This window comes from Cherax quadricarinatus, chromosome 49, assembly GCF_038502225.1.
Source record: "Cherax quadricarinatus isolate ZL_2023a chromosome 49, ASM3850222v1, whole genome shotgun sequence".
NCBI classification, from domain to species: domain Eukaryota; kingdom Metazoa; phylum Arthropoda; class Malacostraca; order Decapoda; family Parastacidae; genus Cherax; species Cherax quadricarinatus.
In genome coordinates this window covers 8,737,925-8,759,145 of record NC_091340.1, presented here as the reverse complement: position 1 = coordinate 8,759,145, position 21,221 = coordinate 8,737,925, and the positions used below count along the sequence as shown (strand labels likewise).

At 44.3% G+C, this 21,221-nt stretch overlaps 1 protein-coding gene across 1 annotated transcript in view; it reads left to right on the top strand.

Moving 5' to 3' along the window:
- LOC128697081 (solute carrier family 35 member F3) overlaps nt 1-6,164 on the top strand; it is a 206,575-nt gene extending 200,411 nt beyond the window's left edge. The window contains exon 11 of the mRNA XM_070095178.1: nt 5,283-6,164. Coding sequence (XP_069951279.1) covers nt 5,283-5,397 — 115 coding nt within the window. The 3' untranslated portion in view covers nt 5,398-6,164. The remainder of the gene's footprint in view (nt 1-5,282) is intronic.
- Nucleotides 6,165-21,221: the final 15,057 nt, after the last annotated feature.

The window sequence follows — 21,221 nt, the reverse complement described above, 5'->3', positions numbered from 1 at the left end:
CTGCTTGAAGGAGCATTAATATTCCTCAGTATTTCTGGCTTTACCCACGACCATAACAAAATACATTAATATAATTCCCTGTATCTTCTTGTACCGGGATTATTATTTATCTTAACTGTTACCTTCGATTACATTAAACCACTTTGGACAAGGTATCATAAAACGAATACCAGGATACAACAATACGTGTATTTCTCTGTATATACAAACAGGGATGTTTATATTTCATAGTATAAGTACAGTACGAGGTGTGTGTCTCTCAGTGTATATACACGGAGAGGTTTGCTTCTCTCAGTGCGTATATACCTTGAGGTGTATGTTACGGTATAGGAGTATACACACAAAGTTTAACTTAATCACTCTTAATGACCTTCGTGTAGTAGATAGGCTTTAAACCTAACAGAGCAACCATGGTAGGAATATATGTAGTGGCAAGTTATGGCACCATTAGAGGACAGAGCCACAAGAAACATAAAGAATTATTATCACAACGTTTCGCCCAAGGAGAGTTTGTGACTGTGTCAGCTCACTGCTGTAGCTCTGACATCAACAGACTTTTACACAGTTCATTACCATTACTTGGCAAAGACAGCTGTTGAGGTCTAGTACTTGGACCCATTATGTGCCTGTGATCTTGTGACTACCGCCCACAGGGTAGCTATGGGGTGACTACCGCCCACAGGGTAGCTATGGGGTGGCTACCGCCCACAGGGTAGCTATGGGGTGACTACCATCCACAGGGTAGCTATGGGGTGGCTACCATCCACAGGGCAGCTATGGGGTGACTACCGCCCACAGGGTAGCTATGGGGTGGCTACCATCCACAGGGTAGCTATGGGGTGACTACCATCCACAGGGTAGCTATGGGGTGGCTACCATCCACAGGGTAGCTATGGGGTGACTACCATCCACTGGGTAGCTATGGGGTGGCTACCATCCACAGGGTAGCTATGGGGTGACTACCATCCACTGGGTAGCTATGGGGTGGCTACCATCCACAGGGTAGCTATGGGGTGGCTACCATCCACAGGGTAGCTATGGGGTGACTACCGCCCACAGGGTAGCTATGGGGTGGCTACCATCCACAGGGTAGCTATGGGGTGGCTACCATCCACAGGGTAGTTATGGGGTGGCTACCATCCACAGGGTAGCTATGGGGTGACTACCATCCACTGGGTAGCTATGGGGTGGCTACCATCCACAGGGTAGCTATGGAGTGACTACCGCCCACAGGGTAGCTATGGGGTGGCTACCATCCACAGGGTAGCTATGGGGTGACTACCATCCACTGGGTAGCTATGGGGTGGCTACCATCCACAGGGTAGCTATGGGGTGACTACCATCCACTGGGTAGCTATGGGGTGGCTACCATCCACAGGGTAGCTATGGGGTGGCTACCATCCACAGGGTAGCTATGGGGTGACTACCGCCCACAGGGTAGCTATGGGGTGGCTACCATCCACAGGGTAGCTATGGGGTGGCTACCATCCACAGGGTAGTTATGGGGTGGCTACCATCCACAGGGTAGCTATGGGGTGACTACAGCCCACAGGGTAGCTATGGGGTGGCTACCATCCACAGGGTAGCTATGGGGTGGCTACCATCCACAGGGTAGCTATGGGGTGGCTACCATCCACAGGGTAGCTATGGGGTGGCTACCATCCACAGGGTAGCTATGGGGTGGCTACCATCCACAGGGTAGCTATGGGGTGGCTACCATCCACAGGGTAGCTATGGGGTGGCTACCATCCACAGGGTAGCTATGGGGTGGCTACCATCCACAGGGTAGCTATGGGGTGACTACCATCCACAGGGTAGCTATGGGGTGACTACCGCCCACAGGGTAGCTATGGGGTGACTACCATCCACAGGGTAGCTATGGGGTGGCTACCATCCACAGGGTAGCTATGGGGTGGCTACCATCCACAGGGTAGCTATGGGGTGACTACCATCCACTGGGTAGCTATGGGGTGGCTACCATCCACAGGGTAGCTATGGGGTGGCTACCATCCACAGGGTAGCTATGGGGTGACTACCATCCACTGGGTAGCTATGGGGTGGCTACCATCCACAGGGTAGCTATGGGGTGGCTACCATCCACAGGGTAGCTATGGGGTGGCTACCATCCACAGGGTAGCTATGGGGTGACTACCATCCACAGGGTAGCTATGGGGTGACTACCATCCACAGGGTAGCTATGGGGTGACTACCATCCACAGGGTAGCTATGGGGTGACTACCATTCACAAGGTAGCTATGGGGTGACTACCATCCACAGGGTAGCTATGGGGTGACTACCGCCCACAGGGTAGCTATCGGGTGACTACCATCCACAGGGTAGCTATGGGATGACTACCATCCACAGGGTAGTTATCAGGTGACTACCATCCACAGGGTAACTATGGGGTGACTACCGCCCACAGGGTAGCTATGGGGTGACTACCGCCCACAGGGTAGCTATGGGGTGACTACCGCCCACAGGGTAGCTATGGGGTAGCTATGGGGTAGCTATGGGGTGGCTACCATCCACAGGGTAGCTATGGGGTGACTACCATCCACAGGGTAGCTATGGGGTGACTACCGCCCACAGGGTAGCTATGGGGTGACTACCATCCACAGGGTAGCTATGGGGTGACTACCATCCACAGGGTAGATATGGGGTGACTACCGCCCACAGGGTAGCTATGGGGTGACTACCGCCCACAGGGTAGCTATGGGGTGACTACCGCCCACAGGGTAGCTATGGGGTGACTACCGCCCACAGGGTAGCTATGGGGTGGCTACCATCTACAGGGTAGCTATGGGGTGACTACCATCCACAGGGTAGCTATGGGGTGACTACCATCCACAGGGTAGCTATGGGGTGACTACCATCCACAGGGTAGCTATGGGGTGACTACCATCCACAGGGTAGCTATGGGGTGACTACCGCCCACAGGGTAGCTATGGGGTGACTACCGCCCACAGGGTAGCTATGGGGTGACTACCGCCCACAGGGTAGCTATGGGGTGACTACCATCCACAGGGTAGCTATGGGGTGACTACCGCCCACAGGGTAGCTATGGGGTGACTACCATCCACAGGGTAGCTATGGGGTGACTACCGCCCACAGGGTAGCTATGGGGTGACTACCATCCACAGGGTAGCTATGGGGTGACTACCGCCCACAGGGTAGCTATGGGGTTGCTACCATTCACAGGGTAGCTATGGGGTGACTACCGCCCACAGGGTAGCTATGGGGTGACTACCGCCCACAGGGTAGCTATGGGGTGACTACCATCCACAGGGTAGCTATGGGGTGACTACCGCCCACAGGGTAGCTATGAGGTGACTACCGCCCACAGGGTAGCTATGGGGTGACTACTGCCCACAGGGTAGCTATGGGGTGACTACCGCCCACAGGGTAGCTATGGGGTGACTACCGCCCACAGGGTAGCTATGGGGTGACTACCGCCCACAGGGTAGCTATGGGGTGACTACCGCCCACAGGGTAGCTATGGGGTGACTACCGCCCACAGGGTAGCTATGGGGTGACTACCGCCCACAGGGTAGCTATGGGGTGGCTACCATCCACAGGGTAGCTATGGGGTGACTACCGCCCACAGGGTAGCTATGGGGTGACTACCGCCCACAGGGTAGCTATGGGGTGACTACCGCCCACAGGGTAGCTATGGGGTGACTACCGCCCACAGGGTAGCTATGGGGTGACTACCGCCCACAGGGTAGCTATGGGGTGACTACCGCCCACAGGGTAGCTATGGGGTGACTACCGCCCACAGGGTAGCTATGGGGTGACTACCGCCCACAGGGTAGCTATGGGGTGACTACCGCCCACAGGGTAGCTATGGGGTGACTACCGCCCACAGGGTAGCTATGGGGTGACTACCGCCCACAGGGTAGCTATGGGGTGACTACCGCCCACAGGGTAGCTATGGGGTGACTACCGCCCACAGGGTAGCTATGGGGTGACTACCGCCCACAGGGTAGCTATGGGGTGACTACCATCCTTTATCAAGCTTCAATAACCTTCATATATAGCATTATAGTTCCCCTCTAGAAATAACTTATCATAGAAACAAGACACGGTACGGGTGGGGTTCGAAACCATGGCCAGTGTTCCTGCGATTTCGTGAGTCGTATAGAAAGAAACTTTGTGATAGCATAGAGAAGATACAATGTGTATTATGTATATATTGTATACTTCCTGGAGGAAAGAAAAAGTTGAGGTGAGTTATACGTATTATATACATATATATATATATATATATATATATATATATATATATATATATATATATATATATATATATATATATATATATATATATATATAAATATATATATATATATATAGCATGCAATTTACATCTGTTTGACTTAAATCTCTATATGGAGCGAAACGTTGCGCTCATTAAATGCTTGTTCTACATCTCGTGTCTTTTGTTTGCTACTGTGGCAGTACGTCATCTGCATCCTGGAATACCTTGAAATACTCTTAATATCTTATATGGAATTTTTGTCTTTTGCTGGAGAAGTTAAGTCAACAGTTGCTTGAGGATGTGACTGGAAGAACACGAGAACAACTGCAATTAAATTGTTTTTCCTTGTAGCCAGATTGTTTACTGGAAGGTCTGTTGTTTACATTACGATGGTGATTGTTGGAAGAGCATGAGAGTTGCTAGTATGACGTAGTAGTAGTAGCAGTAGTAGTAGTAGTAGTAGTAGCAGCAGTAGCAGTAGTAGTAGTAGTTGTTGTTGCTGTTTCTGTAGCAGTATGTTAGATGTACTTTCCATTATTGGCTATAATTTTTGTACCTAGATCAATTTAAACCTTCACACGTTTTTATTTGACGTTTATTTACAAGCATGTTATTGTTTGTGGTATGTTTCTCTCTTTGTGTATATTATTATGCAGTGATCGCCAACTAGTGATGCAAGATGCAAAATAACGTTGAGTGATAGCTCTAGGCCTTTCGTATTGCAATCAACACATCAAGAGCTTACAGAAATAGAGCATGCAATCCAGGAAGATCCAATGATGTGTTGATTGCAACACGAAAGGCCCAGAGCTATCATTCAACCCCCCCTGTGGTTATTTTGCATACCGTATTATATTTATTGTCCTTCTTCGTACATTCCATACTTCATCTTAATCTTTCCTTTTGCTGTACAGCCCTTGTGGATTAGCGCTTCTTTTTGATTATAACAATAATAATTTCCTTAGTTAATGCTGAAACTACACGTGTAAAATATTTGCTAATTCCCCGTTCCCTTTGCTGGCAGTTGGGGTCGACACAGGAAGCGGAACCAGCCGAGACAACAGCCAGAGCCTGTCGACTACCGTACTGGTCTCATTTCTCGGTCTCACCTTCGCTCCCCATCAGGATTAATACGATAATCTGTGTATGGACGACACTGAGCGATTTCGCTCGTTACTGAGACTTATAGTTAACATTAATCAGCAGTAAACAGTGCAGAGCTATTTAAACAGCAGCACAGAGACAGTGTGTTTAGGGTTGAGGTTGTGAATGTTAGGAACGACAGTACGGTAGCAGATGTGTGATAGCCATGGCTGTTGAAACTATTTGAAAGCGAGATATTAGCGGCTCCATTGCTGGCAGTTTATATGTATTTATATGTATTACTGTATAGACATACCTTTATTATTTTTATTACCTGCTTGGTTTGTACACTATCTGACGTCACATTACTCATATCAGTGACGCTGGATGACTTTGTCATGTTTATCAAAGTTACAATAGCTCTGTATATATTATTTTACACCTCTGAAATTATGCCCTATAATTTTTTTTTATTGAAATCAGTATTATAGATTTCTACAACAATTATATTATAAATATTGTACAATTAGAATTAAACCTATAATTTTTTTGTACAATTTTCTCCTGTTGTTACACACTAATTATAAATGAAAACTTAATTGGAAAAAAAAACAATATATATTTAATATAACCGCAAACAAGCGATGTAAGTAATGCAGAACAAGTCACCTGGGGATAGAAATCTCCAACTCAAGATCTTTCGCACTCTCTGTGCGTCGTCAGGAGCTAGGCAATGTTGCAAGACTAGCAACAGAAAGTAGTGAGAAAAATTCTCTCTCTGGGGGGAAAGTAGAAGTGTAAAAGTCAGGCCATGTTGTAGTGTGGTGCTACCTGGCTCCTGAACCACCTCCACCTGTCCCTTCTCTCTCTCCCCTTACGTGGGAGGGCAGGGAGGAAACCCACGGGTTTGTAGTAGGCTGGTTACTGAATAATAAGGTACATTTTTATCGACATCAGCTAATCTAATGAAGTATGTAATAAAGTTGGTAGAATTACCGACAATATGTAAAGTAAAAGGACACAAGTGCAACTAATGTGACATTTATTGTGGCAACGTTTCGCTCTCCAGGAGCTTTATCAAGCCATTACAAACAATACATGGACACAGAGGGTATATAAAGGCTCAGAGTGAGGTGAATACTAGTGAGGTACCATTTCGATGTTCACTAGTGGTAGTATTAGTAATAGTAGTGGTAGTGACAAAAGTAATACAATATGGTAGAGCAATTAATTCGTACATGAGTAAAAGGATATAAAAGCTTTTTTTTATGTTACCCAAGTAATAGCTTTTATATCCTTTTACTCATGTACGAATTAATTGCTCTACCATATTGTATTACTTTTGTCACTACCACTACTACTACTACAACTACTACTACCACTAGTGAACATCGAAATGGTACCTCACTAGTATTCACCTCACTCTGAGCCTTTATATACCCTCTGTGTCCATGTATTGTTTGTAATGGCTTGATAAAGCTCCTGGAGAGCGAAACGTTGCCACAATAAATGTCACATTAGTTGCACTTGTGTCCTTTTACTTTACCTAATGAAGTATGAAATCATTATACTTAAGTGGTAAATACATTCTCAGGCTTAATGTAACTTTAAATATTAAACGAATCAGAGGTGTTGTGTGTCACCCTGCATGCTCGACAATGTTCCAGGAAGTGTTGTCTACAAGGATCCCTACATAGTAACATATGTGCGAGGTTCCTAGGGTAACCTAGGGTAGCCTAGGGTAGGCTAGGGTAGCCTAGGGTAGTCTAAGGTAGCCTAGGGTAGCCTAGGGTAGGCTAGGGTAGCCTAGGGTAGCCTAAGGTAAAGTAAAAGGACACAAGTGCAACTAATGTGACATTTATTGTGGCAACGTTTCGCTCTCCAGGAGCTTTATCAAGCCATTACAAACAATACATGGACACAGAGGGTATATAAAGGCTCAGAGTGAGGTGAATACTAGTGAGGTAGCATAACAGGAGAGACTATGTGATGGCAGGGTAAACCCTGCCATCACATAGTCTCTCCTGTTATACTACACAAAGCACGTTACAGAGAGTGAACACTGAAACAACCTGCCTCATTCCAGTCTATATTTGTCCAACCTATTTTTATGTTACCCAAGTAATAGCTTTTATATCCTTTTACTCATGTACGAATTAATTGCTCTACCATATTGTATTACTTTTGTCACTACCACTACTACTACTACTACTACTACTACTACTACTACTACTACTACTACTACTACTACTACTACTACTACTACTACTACTACTACTACTACTACCACTAGTGAACATCGAAATGGTACCTCACTAGTATTCACCTCACTCTGAGCCTTTATATACCCTCTGTGTCCATGTATTGTTTGTAATGGCTTGATAAAGCTCCTGGAGAGCGAAACGTTGCCACAATAAATGTCACATTAGTTGCACTTGTGTCCTTTTACTTTACATATTGTCGGTAATTCTACCAACTTTATTACATAGCCTAAGGTAGCCTAAGGTAGCCTAGGGTGGTCGAGCAGAGGGACTTATCGCCTGTGGGGTTCCAGGATTAAAAAACACTGCAACTACCTTGGAGCAAGGTAGGTAAATATGTAGGTAAATATGTAGGGATCTTTGCAGACATCACTTTCTGGAACATTCTCGGACGTATAGGGTGACACACAACACCTCTGATTTGTGAGAATGTGAGTGTATTAACCACATCGTAAAATGATTCCATAAGCAATTAGATATTCTGACTGACTGGAGGTGAATAGATAATATGCAGCCTTAATGACTCTCGTATAGTAGATAGATTTGAAACCCTATTAGCTAGTAAATCATTTAAAGGAAGTGCCAAAGATTGAAATTTTGTATTGACATTATTTAATAATGATTCAAATGAATTTATAACAGAGTGGAATTTTGTGTCGAGATGAACTTTGTTTATGAAGGTCGTTTAGATCTATACAGAGTTTTATCAAGTATTGATAAAACTGTTTAGAGCAAAATAAATATAAAAATAATATCTGTTCTGTACACATTGTCTCTCTACCTTTTTATGTGCAGCATTTCTCCCAAAATTGGGCCTTAACAAAGTACTTGCTAAAGCCCAGTGTCGAGCGAAACGTTGTGCAAATGAAGGTCTTCACTGCACTCGAAGCTTTTCCACCCAACTCTCAGGAATACTTGGGCACCCAGTGATGAAACTGAGATCGTGAAGCATCTAAATATGAATTATTATTTATTATAATCTAAAAGATCTGATTGTGGAAGCAACAACAATGCCTGGAAAATGGGCTCGATACGGCGTATGCTGTCACTGGCCCTATAAACTCCAACAACAACCCGGTGGCCTGGTGGCTAAAGCTCCCGCGTCACACACGGAGATCCCGGGTTCGATTCCCAGCGGGTGGAAACATTTCGACGCGTTTCCTTACACCTGTTGACCTGTTCACCTAGCAGCAAATAGGTACCTGGGTGTTAGTCGACTGGTGTGGGTCGCATCCTGGGGACAAGATTGAGGACCCCAGTGGAAATAAGTTAGACAGTCCTTGAACGAACGAAATCTTATCTTATCTCGAAATTACTTTGCCGTGACTACAGAGGTCGGAGGAAGTGGCGCCTTCATACACTCAGCTCGCAGCTTCTGAGTCTCCCAGTGGTCTGTTCTATCGAAACTTTATTATTTTAGGGGGTGGGGGGAGAGGGTAGTGCTGTCCCAGTGCCTTTTGGAGTTCTAGACCAGTTGCTGCTCTGAATTAATAACCGATGAACTGTTTGCAATCAAAGAGGCAACTGAGATTCTGGATGCCCTCATTTAATCGGTTCTCTATGGGAACTAATAGTCTCATACCTCCATGTTAATAGCTACTCTAGTGAATATAATAATAATTGTGTTGTTGTTGTTGTTGTTATATACAGAGTCAGCAGCTAGTGGTTATGCAGGGATAAACAGGGAACACGATTTTAACGCTTTTTGTGAAGATAGTGATAATTTGGTCCTAGCAACGATGAGGGTCGACACTACGTTACTGGTGACAAGTGCGACACTGCTCAGCCAGCTGGGTAATAAGGGAATGGTAAGGTGTGTCTAATTAGGAGCAAAATGTTACTAAACGGTTTAAAAGATAATGTATCTTATACAGCAACTTCCCTTGTTTGTGACTGTTTGTTTGAGAGATTGAGAAGTGACACAGGCTGATGGAGGAGATTGAGAGGGGTGAAAGTAGTTGTTCCAAAGTGAAAGGTGGGTAGAAAAGGAAGCCTGTGTATTGAAAGAGTTGACGTGAGACTGGAGGGAAGAAGTGAATGGAGTAGTAGTTTTGGAGTGGATGTATCGGAAGATGAGTCGATAAGATAAGATTTGTTGGGATTTTTAACCTGGGGTGGGAAAGGTTAGCCACCCAGGATAACCCGGGGTAGCGAGGGTTAGCCACCCAGGATAACCCGAGGTAAGGACGGTTAGTCACCCAGGATAACCCGAGGTAGGGAGAGTTAGTCACCCAGGATAACCCAATGAAGTCAGTGCGTCGTCGAAAGGAAGGTGTGTTTGGTCTATGGAAGCAGGTGTTTGGTCTATGGAAGCAGGTGTATGGTCTATGGAAGCAGGTGTTTGGTCTATGGAAGCAGATGTTTGGTCTATGGAAGCACGTGTTTGGTCTATGGAAGCAGATGTTTGGTCTATGGAAGCAGATGTTTGGTCTATGGAAGCACGTGTTTGGTCTATGGAAGCAGATGTTTGGTCTATGGAAGCAGATGTTTGGTCTATGGAAGCAGGTGTTTGGTCTATGGAAGCAGGTGTTTGGTCTATGGAAGCAGGTGTTTGGTCTATGGAAGCAGGTGTTTGGTCTATGGAAGCAGGTGTTTGGTCTATGGAAGCACGTGTTTGGTCTATGGAAGCGGGTGTTTGGTCTATGGAAGCAGGTGTTTGGTCTATGGAAGCAGGTGTTTGGTCTATGGAAGCAGGTGTTTGGTCTATGGAAGCACATGTTTGGTCTATGGAAGCGGGTGTTTGGTCTATGGAAGCAGGTGTTTGGTCTATGGAAGCAGGTGTTTGAAGCAGGTCTATGGAAGCTGGTGTTTGGTCTATGGAAGCACATGTTTGGTCTATGGAAGCGGGTGTTTGGTCTATGGAAGCACATGTTTGGTCTATGGAAGCAGGTGTTTGGTCTATGGAAGCACATGTTTGGTCTATGGAAGCACGTGTTTGGTCTCTGGAAGCAGCTGTTTGGTCTATGGAAGCGGGTGTTTGGTCTATGGAAGCACATGTTTGGTCTATGGAAGCAGGTGTTTGGTCTATGGAAGCACATGTTTGGTCTATGGAAGCACATGTTTGGTCTATGGAAGCACATGTTTGGTCTATGGAAGCACATGTTTGGTCTATGGAAGCACATGTTTGGTCTATGGAAGCGGGTGTTTGGTCTATGGAAGCAGGTGTTTGGTCTATGGAAGCAGGTGTTTGGTCTATGGAAGCACATGTTTGGTCTATGGAAGCGGGTGTTTGGTCTATGGAAGCACATGTTTGGTCTATGGAAGCGGGTGTTTGGTCTATGGAAGCACATGTTTGGTCTATGGAAGCAGGTGTTTGGTCTATGGAAGCACATGTTTGGTCTATGGAAGCGGGTGTTTGGTCTATGGAAGCACATGTTTGGTCTATGGAAGCGGGTGTTTGGTCTATGGAAGCACATGTTTGGTCTATGGAAGCAGGTGTTTGGTCTATGGAAGCACATGTTTGGTCTATGGAAGCACATGTTTGGTCTATGGAAGCACATGTTTGGTCTATGGAAGCACATGTTTGGTCTATGGAAGCACATGTTTGGTCTATGGAAGCACATGTTTGGTCTATGGAAGCAGGTGTTTGGTCTATGGAAGCACATGTTTGGTCTATGGAAGCACATGTTTGGTCTATGGAAGCACATGTTTGGTCTATGGAAGCACATGTTTGGTCTATGGAAGCACATGTTTGGTCTATGGAAGCACATGTTTGGTCTATGGAAGCACATGTTTGGTCTATGGAAGCACATGTTTGGTCTATGGAAGCAGGTGTTTGGTCTATGGAAGCACATGTTTGGTCTATGGAAGCACATGTTTGGTCTATGGAAGCACATGTTTGGTCTATGGAAGCACATGTTTGGTCTATGGAAGCACATGTTTGGTCTATGGAAGCACATGTTTGGTCTATGGAAGCAGGTGTTTGGCCCATCAGTATTACAGGATCAAGACATATTAAAAGACTCTTCAGTACGTCTCGCCTCATCTGAAAATTGAACCTCAAGCGGTAGCGCCATCGCCTCACAACTTAGGGACCTCGCTTTGATCCCGGCACAAATGGAAACATGTACAATAGTTAGGACCCAAGTGGAACTTAGCCAGACTAGTGGCATCGTGGGGGTAATCCTCGGGTAATATCCCCTATGATTTACTCATTCGAAATCCGTGCTGTAGGATTATGATTCAGGAAGTTTATTTAGGTACGGGTACACATAAGTACAATCATTATATAGATTGTAATTTACCTATAGGAGTACCCACAGAAAGGTCACACGCTGAGTGTCCGTGGTTCGACCCCCGGCACGTGTGGAATCATTGGGAGTGTTTCTTTACACCTGTTGTCCTGTTCACCTAACAAGCAAGTAGGTACCTGGGTGTTAGTCGACTGGTGTGGGTCGCATCCTGGGGGACAAGATTGAAGGACCACAATGGAAATAAGACAGTCCTCGATGACGCACTGACTTTCTTGGGTTATCCTGGGTGGCTAACCCTCCAGGGTTAAAAATCCGAACAAAATCTTATTTTATGTGTAACATAAAATCTGTATTACTACAGTAATACAGATTTAGATAATAATAATTACCATATTTAGTGATAAATATGTAAATTACCTAATATAACAAAAAAAAAGGTCAAGCCAAGGGACTAAATTTCCATGGGTTCCTTGATAATAATAATAATAATAATAATAATAATAATAATTATAATAATAATAATAAAATCTTTACTTCTACAAGTACATGTACAAGTTGACATCAATGACATACTACTATACAGAAAGCCGCTTGTTATGCTGACCATTTCGGCAAATTAGGTCAGTTTCGTCCCAGGATGCGACCCACGCCATTCTTCTTGTTGATTTGCCGGTACTCTCCCGGCCCGGGCCTTTTCCAAGTGGTGACCCGGCCTTAGCTCCCTGTCTCGGAAGTATCTCAGACTAATGTCTGTTATAGGAGGAGGCACAAGTACCCCCTCATCTTTGGGACCAACTGTCCCTAGACCTAGCCACATTCCCTGCCCTCACGGGGATCGTAGGGAAAAGCTAGGCCTCTCTGGTCTGCCATCCCCGCCCCAAGGGGGCTAATGGGAATGGCAGGCTTGTGAGCTGTAAGTTCGGGCTCAGGTACCTACCCTGCCCTAGAAGGGCTGGGCATGGTGTCGATCGACGCACACCATTATTTATTATTAAAGATTCGCTGGTAGTCTCCCTGCCCGGGCCTTTTCCAAATGGTGGCCCGGCCTTGGCTCCCTGTCTAGGGAGTGTCTGAGACCTAAGTCTCCCATGGGAGGAGATACAAGTATCCCCTCATCTTTGGGACCAACTGTCCCTAGACCTAGCCACATTCCCCGCCCTCACGGGGCTCGTAGGGAAAAGCTAGGCCTCACTGGTCTGCCATCCCCGCCCCAAGGGGGCTAATGGGAATGGCAGGCTTGTGAGCTGTAAGTTCGGGCTCAGGCACCTACCCTGCCCTAGAAGAGCTAGGCATGGTGTCGATCGACCCACACCAGTCGACTAACACCCAGGTACCTATTTTACTGATAAGTAAACAGGGACAGCAGGTGTCTTAAGGAAACACGCCAGTCACTCAAAACGTTGGAAAAAAATTAAGTTTTTGTGCTTGTTGTCAAAGATTACATTGACTATATTGCAGACATTTAAATATATCCCGGGTGGCCTGGTGGCTAACACTCTCGCTTCACACGGCAAGGGCCCGGGTTCGATTCCCAGCCAGAGTAGAAACATTGGGCGTGTTTCTCTCCACCTGTTGTCTATGTTTCCCATCAGTAAAATGGGTACCTGGGTGTTAGTCGACTGGTGTGGGTCGCATCCTGGGACACTGACCTAATTTACCCGACATGCGGAGCATAACAAGGGACTTTATATATAGTAGTATGTCATTGATGTCAGCTAGGACTGTATACCTTGTACATGTACTTGTAGTAAATAAAGATATTATTATTATTATTATTATTATTATATTCTTTTCACACACCGAAATAGGCGGTTCTTGTTTGGGAAATAAGTGAGTTACCCACTAAATTTACTTCTATCCCAGCCACTGTAATAGAAAACGAAGTTTTATAACAGGGAAACTAGTGTATTAGGGGGTGACTTAATTGATTTATTATGTAAACAAGTTTATTCAGGTATATACAAATACAGTTACATAGATTATCATGCATAGCAGCATATGTGAAGAGAACCAAGGATAACCAAAAAAAAAAAAAAAATTCGGACGCAGTGACTTATTTCCACTGGGGTCCTAGTAGTATCTTATTATTTTAAGCTTCGCTGTAGCTTACAGTACATTTATTTAGGTACAGGTACATTGTTACATAAAATGCGATTCTAAAAGCTTAGATATCTCCAGTGAATACTAGAAAGGACTGCCCTTCTAGCATCCAGCCTGTTACTGGGTTTTCGTAACAATTAGTCAGTATCCTTGTCCAATTATCCATTAGAATTCAGTATGAATTATTAGTGCTTTAGGATTACAACAGGTAGGTTACTAACTAGAGAAAATAAAATTTAATAAATTTATTGAGTATCGTTAAAAGGTATATTATCAAATTAAATTAACCAATTCAAACAAATTAATAATAATCACTTCTCTCGTACAGTATTATTGTGCTGAAAGCACATATCACATTTATAATTCTTAAGTACCGTCTGGTACATTAACATTTAATAAGATATTACAAATATGTACAAGTAAGTTTGTGTGTGTGTGTGTAAGTGCTCTAAGTAGTTCGCTATGTCTCAAGACTCGGAAGTCATTGAGATCATAAAGTCACTTAAAAATAACTCGGGGAATCTGTCTCATGTCCCACCATTACTGTACAAGCGAGCGGCCCATGTCCTTTCGCATGCTATTTCATTACTTTTTAACAAGTCAATAGAGACTAGCACCTTCCCGAAACTACTCAAGATGGCAAGGGTTACACCAATACATAAAGGTGGTGACCCTACAGACTTAAACAACTATAGGCCAATATCTAACTTACCATTGCTATCCAAAATCTTTGAGAAACTCGTGCACAGGAGACTGTATTCATTTATAACGGCTCAAAACATACTCAACCCCTGCCAGTTTGGATTCAGGAAAAATAAAAGCACTAATGATGCAATCATAAAAATGCTAGATCTGCTTTACACAGCATTGGAAAATAAGGAATATCCACTAGGAATTTTTATTGACCTAAGAAAAGCTTTTGACACAGTAAACCACGAAATCCTACTCCACAAACTTGACCACTACGGTATAAGAGGCCATGCGCTTGCTTATTTCAAATCTTACATTACTAATAGGTATCAGTACGTCACCATTAAAGACACAGCATCAGCAACACGGCCACTTGATACTGGAGTTCCGCAGGGAAGTGTCCTTGGTCCCCTGCTCTTCCTCATATACATCAATGACCTTCCAAACGTATCCCAACACCTGAAACCCATTCTCTTTGCTGATGACACGACTTATGTCATCTCTCACCCTAATCTTGCCACCCTCAACACCATTGTGAATGAGGAGCTGATTAAAATATCGACTTGGATGACAGCCAATAAACTTACGCTTAACACTGACAAAACCTACTATATTATGTTTGTATGTTTGATAGCAGAGCAGGAGATGCACAAATTAACATTAAGATTGACAACACTCTAATTACCAGAAATAATGGGGGAAAATTCCTAGGCTTATACCTTGACAACAACCTGAATTTCAGCACCCATATCCAGCATATAGCCAAAAAAGTATCCAAAACGGTTGGGATCCTCTCCAAGATACGATACTACGTGCCGCAAAATGCCCTTCTCACACTATACCACTCACTTATTTATCCATACCTCACCTATGCTATTTGTGCTTGGGGATCAACTGCAGCAACACACCTAAAGCCAATAATAACCCAACAAAAAGCTGCAGTAAGAATAATCACTAAATCCCATCCCTGGCAGCACACCCCCTCACTCTTCAAAGATCTAAACTTACTCCCAGTTCAGTACATCCACACTTACTACTGTGCAATCTATTTCTACAGGGCCTTAAACTCTAATATCAACCTTGACCTAAAACGCTTTCTTGATAGTTGTGACAGAACCCACAGGCATAACACCAGAAACAAACATCTCTACGACATTCCCCGTGTCCGACTAAACCTTTACAAAAATTCAATGTATGTCAAAGGCCCTAAAATCTGGAATACCCTACCTGAGAACTCTAGAACTGCAGACACATTCATCACCTTCAAAACTACCATTAGAAAACATCTTATCTCCCTGATACACCCCGTCAACTAACTACACGAATACCACCTGGTGGTTCACACTTACACTCGCTCACTCATTTGACCATAAACAGAAATATTAATCTCAGTCTTAAAATAATGAATCCTGTGATACCCCAATACTGAAACTATATACTGTGCCAAAACAAAAGCATTCACATTGCTAAACTCACAAACTAGTATTTAGTCACTTAGCCATAATACCAACTTACCTCATAATTTGTAATATTTTACAATTAAGAATAAAACTAAGTATGCCCGAAATGCCTAGCCATGCTAAGCGTTCTAGTGGTACACTCTGTAATCACAATTTTAATACATGTAAACCAAACAATAACCAAATTTCTGTAAACTCAGCATTGTAATCCTTATAGAGAATAAACTTTGAATTGAATTTGAATTGAATTGAATTGAATTGAATAGACTTAAACAAGTGACTGACAAAGTCCACAAATAAACTAACTTCTTGACCGACTGGCAATCAGAACAGTCTGCTTAAACAATAAAAAGAATGCTAAGCCCAATAGCAATATAACAAGCGACTGCGACACAGAATCAGGAACAAGGAGATAATATAACGACAGCTAGTAGGGATCATCAGCAGATCCTCCACGAAAGTCACAAAACTCTCATACTACTGAATCTAAACTAAGTTCAGCATAAGAAATTCCCGGACTGTGACAATACACAGATACCAGTACAAATTAGCTCAGAAGCTACAGCTCAGGACCCGAGTTGCTCAGAGTGCCTATTCGACACAACCTCAATACAACGTCGAAAATCGCTAAGTCTATACAATGTTCTGTGAACAGAGTCTCCAGAACTAACAAGAATAATGAGACAGACGATCTGTCCAACCACCAAGAGAGTCTAGACCAGACTGAATACTTCAGGCGAGGTGAGGACACCCCCCCTCGATCACGTGATATACACATAAATACAGTTTCACAAATTATCATAAACAGTGACATGTGTAAATAATCCTCCAGGATAACTCAAAAAAAAAAAAAGTCGAACGAAGACACTCATTTCCATTGGGATCCTTGATCTGCTCGTACGTGGATATATATCACGGGAGCGTGGGAATACACAGGGGTACGTGGGAGTATATATAGGTATGTGGGAGTACTTAGGGGTACGTGGGAGTATATAGGGGTATGTGGGAGTACCTAGGGGTGCATGGAGTACCTAGGGGTACGTGGAGTACCTAGGGGTACGTGGGTGTGAAAATTTGTGTGGACTGCCTCCAAGTGAGTCACCTACCCTGGCAAACTCTGTTGACACCGAGCTCTGAGGTGGGTACCTCAGCCTCACAAGTGGCTTATAGGACAGGTTTTCACAAATAATTGATGTTGCAAGAAACTCGCCTGCATGCACGTATAAAGGACTAACTTACTTGGTGTTGCAGCATATATCCTGATCTTCAACTTCCCTAAGCTTAGCCTTAGCCCCTTTGGACTTCCTCTCAGAAACCACGTGCAACTGGGAGCCTTAATTCCTGCAATATTCAATCGTTATTAGTGACCTGCCTGCACCTCAGAAATTCCTATATCCAAGAGGGTGTGTATCCCCTAGTATAACTATGTAGACACGGACACTAGCTTCCAGACTGATGAGAGACGCTGGTACTTACTGGGCATGCTCTGCCAGCTGCACAAAGGGGCCTACAGATCAACTCACTCACAATCTCCCCAGACACTGGCCAGAAATCTACGAGATGAAGTGGAGGTCTTGTCTTACTGTATGGGCCTGATGGAGGAGGTCATCTATGGTACATCGAGGTGCCTCTACCAGATTTCCCCAGGTCTCGAATGTGAAGACATGTGGGGGGCACCATCTGCTGATCACGGCACATCTTGTCCAGTTGGTGTCTGTCTTAAGAAGGATGCTATTGTGTCTTTGAGACCCACGCCTCGTCATTCAATCTAAGGCTGCCAGTTCTCCCTAGCTAACTTAACCTAGTGTTTGCCTACATTATTGGCCTATTACTACCTATGTTAAGGTCTTAGGTCTACATTATTATTATCTACAGTTGCCTCAATGATCCTAATATTAGTGTACTACCAGTAAAACTACCTACTCCTTCCCTGAAGGGTAAATCTATAACTTAAATAGTGCTTACCAACCACGCCAACTCGGGGAGAATGCTTTTTGTTTGGGTGGGTTTAAGGGCCACCCAGCTCAGCCGTTCCATTACAGCTATGCTGGGACCCCTTCGTACGCCGTATCTGTCCTGTGGAACTTTAGGGACCAAATAAATTTCCACATCCTCCCACCAGCGAAGGTAGGTGCTAAGTCTAAATCAAGTTCACCTTCCGCGAGCCCCCACGGTGAACCCTGGACACGAGTGCCGTCCGGCCACTCTCGTCGAGCAGACTCCAGTCTAACTTCAACCATCCAGTTTTCCCTGCGTGGATCTCTGGGGGTGTAAACTTGTTGGTTCCGGTGGTCTTAGCACCCTTTCCTTTAACTTTAACGTCTTTCGTATGTCTAGCCTTGACTGAGTGGCTCCGTACTTTCCCACCCAGTGGCCCACATGCCTTGGTAGCCTTTCCTCCCACTGTTACGAGGTTCCCTAGATTTAATGGCAATCTATCTCCCTCTTTATGTACCCTGTAAAAGTGTTTTCCCAAGGTGGCCGAGTGTTCGTCACTACCTACCTGGTTCAGCTTCCCTGGCGGTTCATAGTGTATACTGGTATTCATTATCACTACTTCCCCAGCTATCATGGGGACAGCTTCTCCTCTATCTGGCATGGCAGGGAATTCAGGTGGAATCCTGCCACCTATGATGTATCCTACTGGGGATCTGTATAAACCAATTCCGTCGTGTAGACAGGAAGTCATCTATATGATTGGCTCCCACCAGGATACTTACATTTCTGACTGTGTCAGTGGTAATTCCCTGGTCTGCCAGCTTCACGTCAAGGTCTTTCAATCGCTTAGCTGCTGCAGCAAGACCTCTCACTGTAATTGCCCTAGGTAATGTCTCTACCACCAAGGCTGTAATGTCTCTGCGATGTCCACCTAATTTGACTGTGACATCCACCACATCATAAGATTTGGGTGGGACCTGACTTATAGCCCCTCCCAACATCATACTAACTTTCTTTGTGGCCTTCAACTTTAATTTAGCCACCAACTTCTTTGTTATCAAGGATACTTGTGCTCCTGGGTCAAAGAATAATCGGGTTGTTTCGGATCTGTGCCCACTCACAACCTTTGCCATGACTGTAGGTAGGGCAGCACCTCCGTGATTCTCACTCGGATTAGAGACTTCACTCCCACTAATCACGCTGGCTACCATTTCAGGCTCGGACTCACTTTCTATCTCTACCTGAGAGATATCCCTACTAGCTTGGGGTTCCCTTAAATTATTGGGACATAGTGCAGTATGGTGCTTACCTTTGCAACAGACTCGACACTCACTGAGCTGGGTGCCACAGTCTCTCGCAAAGTGTTCCCCACAACACTTGAAGCAGAGTCTCAACTCCCTTAGTCTCTGTTGCCTACTGCTCAGTGTTATATACTCCGAGCAACTCGTGCTAGCATGTTCGCCTTCGCAGAACACGCATATTCTGGCATGAGTGCCTCTGAGGTTCTGCTTAGAGGTTCTTACCTTAGACACTTCTTTACCATAGTACACTCCAACGTTAGTCGTACGAGCTTTAGACTGATCTCTCGAGATCTTTGAGCAACTTTCTGGGTTTTTATGTGGCGATGGTGGTGACTTCTCTCACACCTATACTCAAATGAGAAACGAGATCTCCCAACCCCTCAACAATTTGTTTTATCGTGAACTTATTCGTCCGATATTTTAAGTGTAACTCATGCACTGTAGTGCTAGCCAGTTTCCTCTGAATCACCTGGCTAAGGACCCATTCTGAATCATCCTCATCATGCAAATCTCTGAAACTATTTGTCAAGCTCATAATTTCAATACGGAACTTCTCTAGGCTTTGACGGTCATGTCGGCAAGTCTCTAGATCCAACAACCGATAAAGCATGGCCACTTTTATCTCTTCAGTGTTGCCAAACATGTCTTCTAATTGGTCTTTGGCATGTTGGTAATTAGTGTCAGTAATCTGGTAGTGCCGGACCAAGTCTAAGGCTGTGACCGCAAATACTGCAATTTGACGGCATCTGACAAATCGTTCCTGTCATCTATCTGGGCTTTAAACTGATCCCAGAAAGCAATGTGCTCAGTTAGGGTTCCGTCAAATGTCGGTAAATTCAACTGGGGCAACCTGGGCAACATATTGACAGGTGTGTGGCTGTTTGGGGTACCTGCGGTGTTCGACACCACCCTTGGAATACTAGCCTTTAATGTACTTAACTTATCTTTGTACGTATTCATCTCCTGATGACAATCTACATCATCCTTAGTGAATTCGTCCAGAGCCTGCTGAAGACTACCCTGGGATTCATTATCCTCAATAGCCTGTAGCTCATATGCTGAGAATGCTTGTTCATAGGCTTCCCATTTTTCCCCCAAACTCTTCAAGCAGTCTTGCAAATCATCGCAGTCTACGTTACTGCGTTGGCAAGTAGCCTTGCACCTGTTACGCGTTCTGTTCAGATGCCCTTTGTATGCCGCTACTGATCGTTTTAATTTTGCTAACACTGAACCAGACTCTCCTGAACTCCCATCTGCCATTGTCGAAGTTTAATGAGGAGTGTGACACTAATTGTACTTTACCCAGTCCACCCCACAGCACGTCACGGTGTTAGGTAAGAATGAACGAGTCTCAAGGCTTCTCAACAAGCTTAACAATTCCCTTTGTTATATTGACTCTACTCTGAATCAAAAATGTACACTGTTAGCTCTCAAATCCCAATCAAAATGTGTATCGATGTGAAAGCTTAACTTTCCTATACAATGCCAGCAAATAATTACAGGACTTAACCTAGTCTCAGGTACAATTCACAAATCCCACATTAAAATGAATCAAAGACAATGAAAATCACACAATAAAATGTGCAGTATACAAATTAAAATCACTTGATTCGCACAAGTAAATTCAACAATTCAACTTGTGAAACAGCAAATGAATAATGTATGTAAACAGCTTGACCTAGCTTACTCAGTCTAGCGTGGATGGTTGGATGAGGTAAATCCTAACCTAACTAGTGTGCTATAGCTTAATTTAACCTAGCTTTAGAAATCCCTGTAAATAATAACTAGGTTAAATCTGTCCTAGCTACTATAACTGTTGTAAATATTGCACAAGCCTAGCCTAACTGTGGCTACCTTGCAAATCCACTGTAAGTAATTAACACACAAGTCTCCTACTCTGGATTACTTGTAATCACTGTAAATAATTAAATTCACAA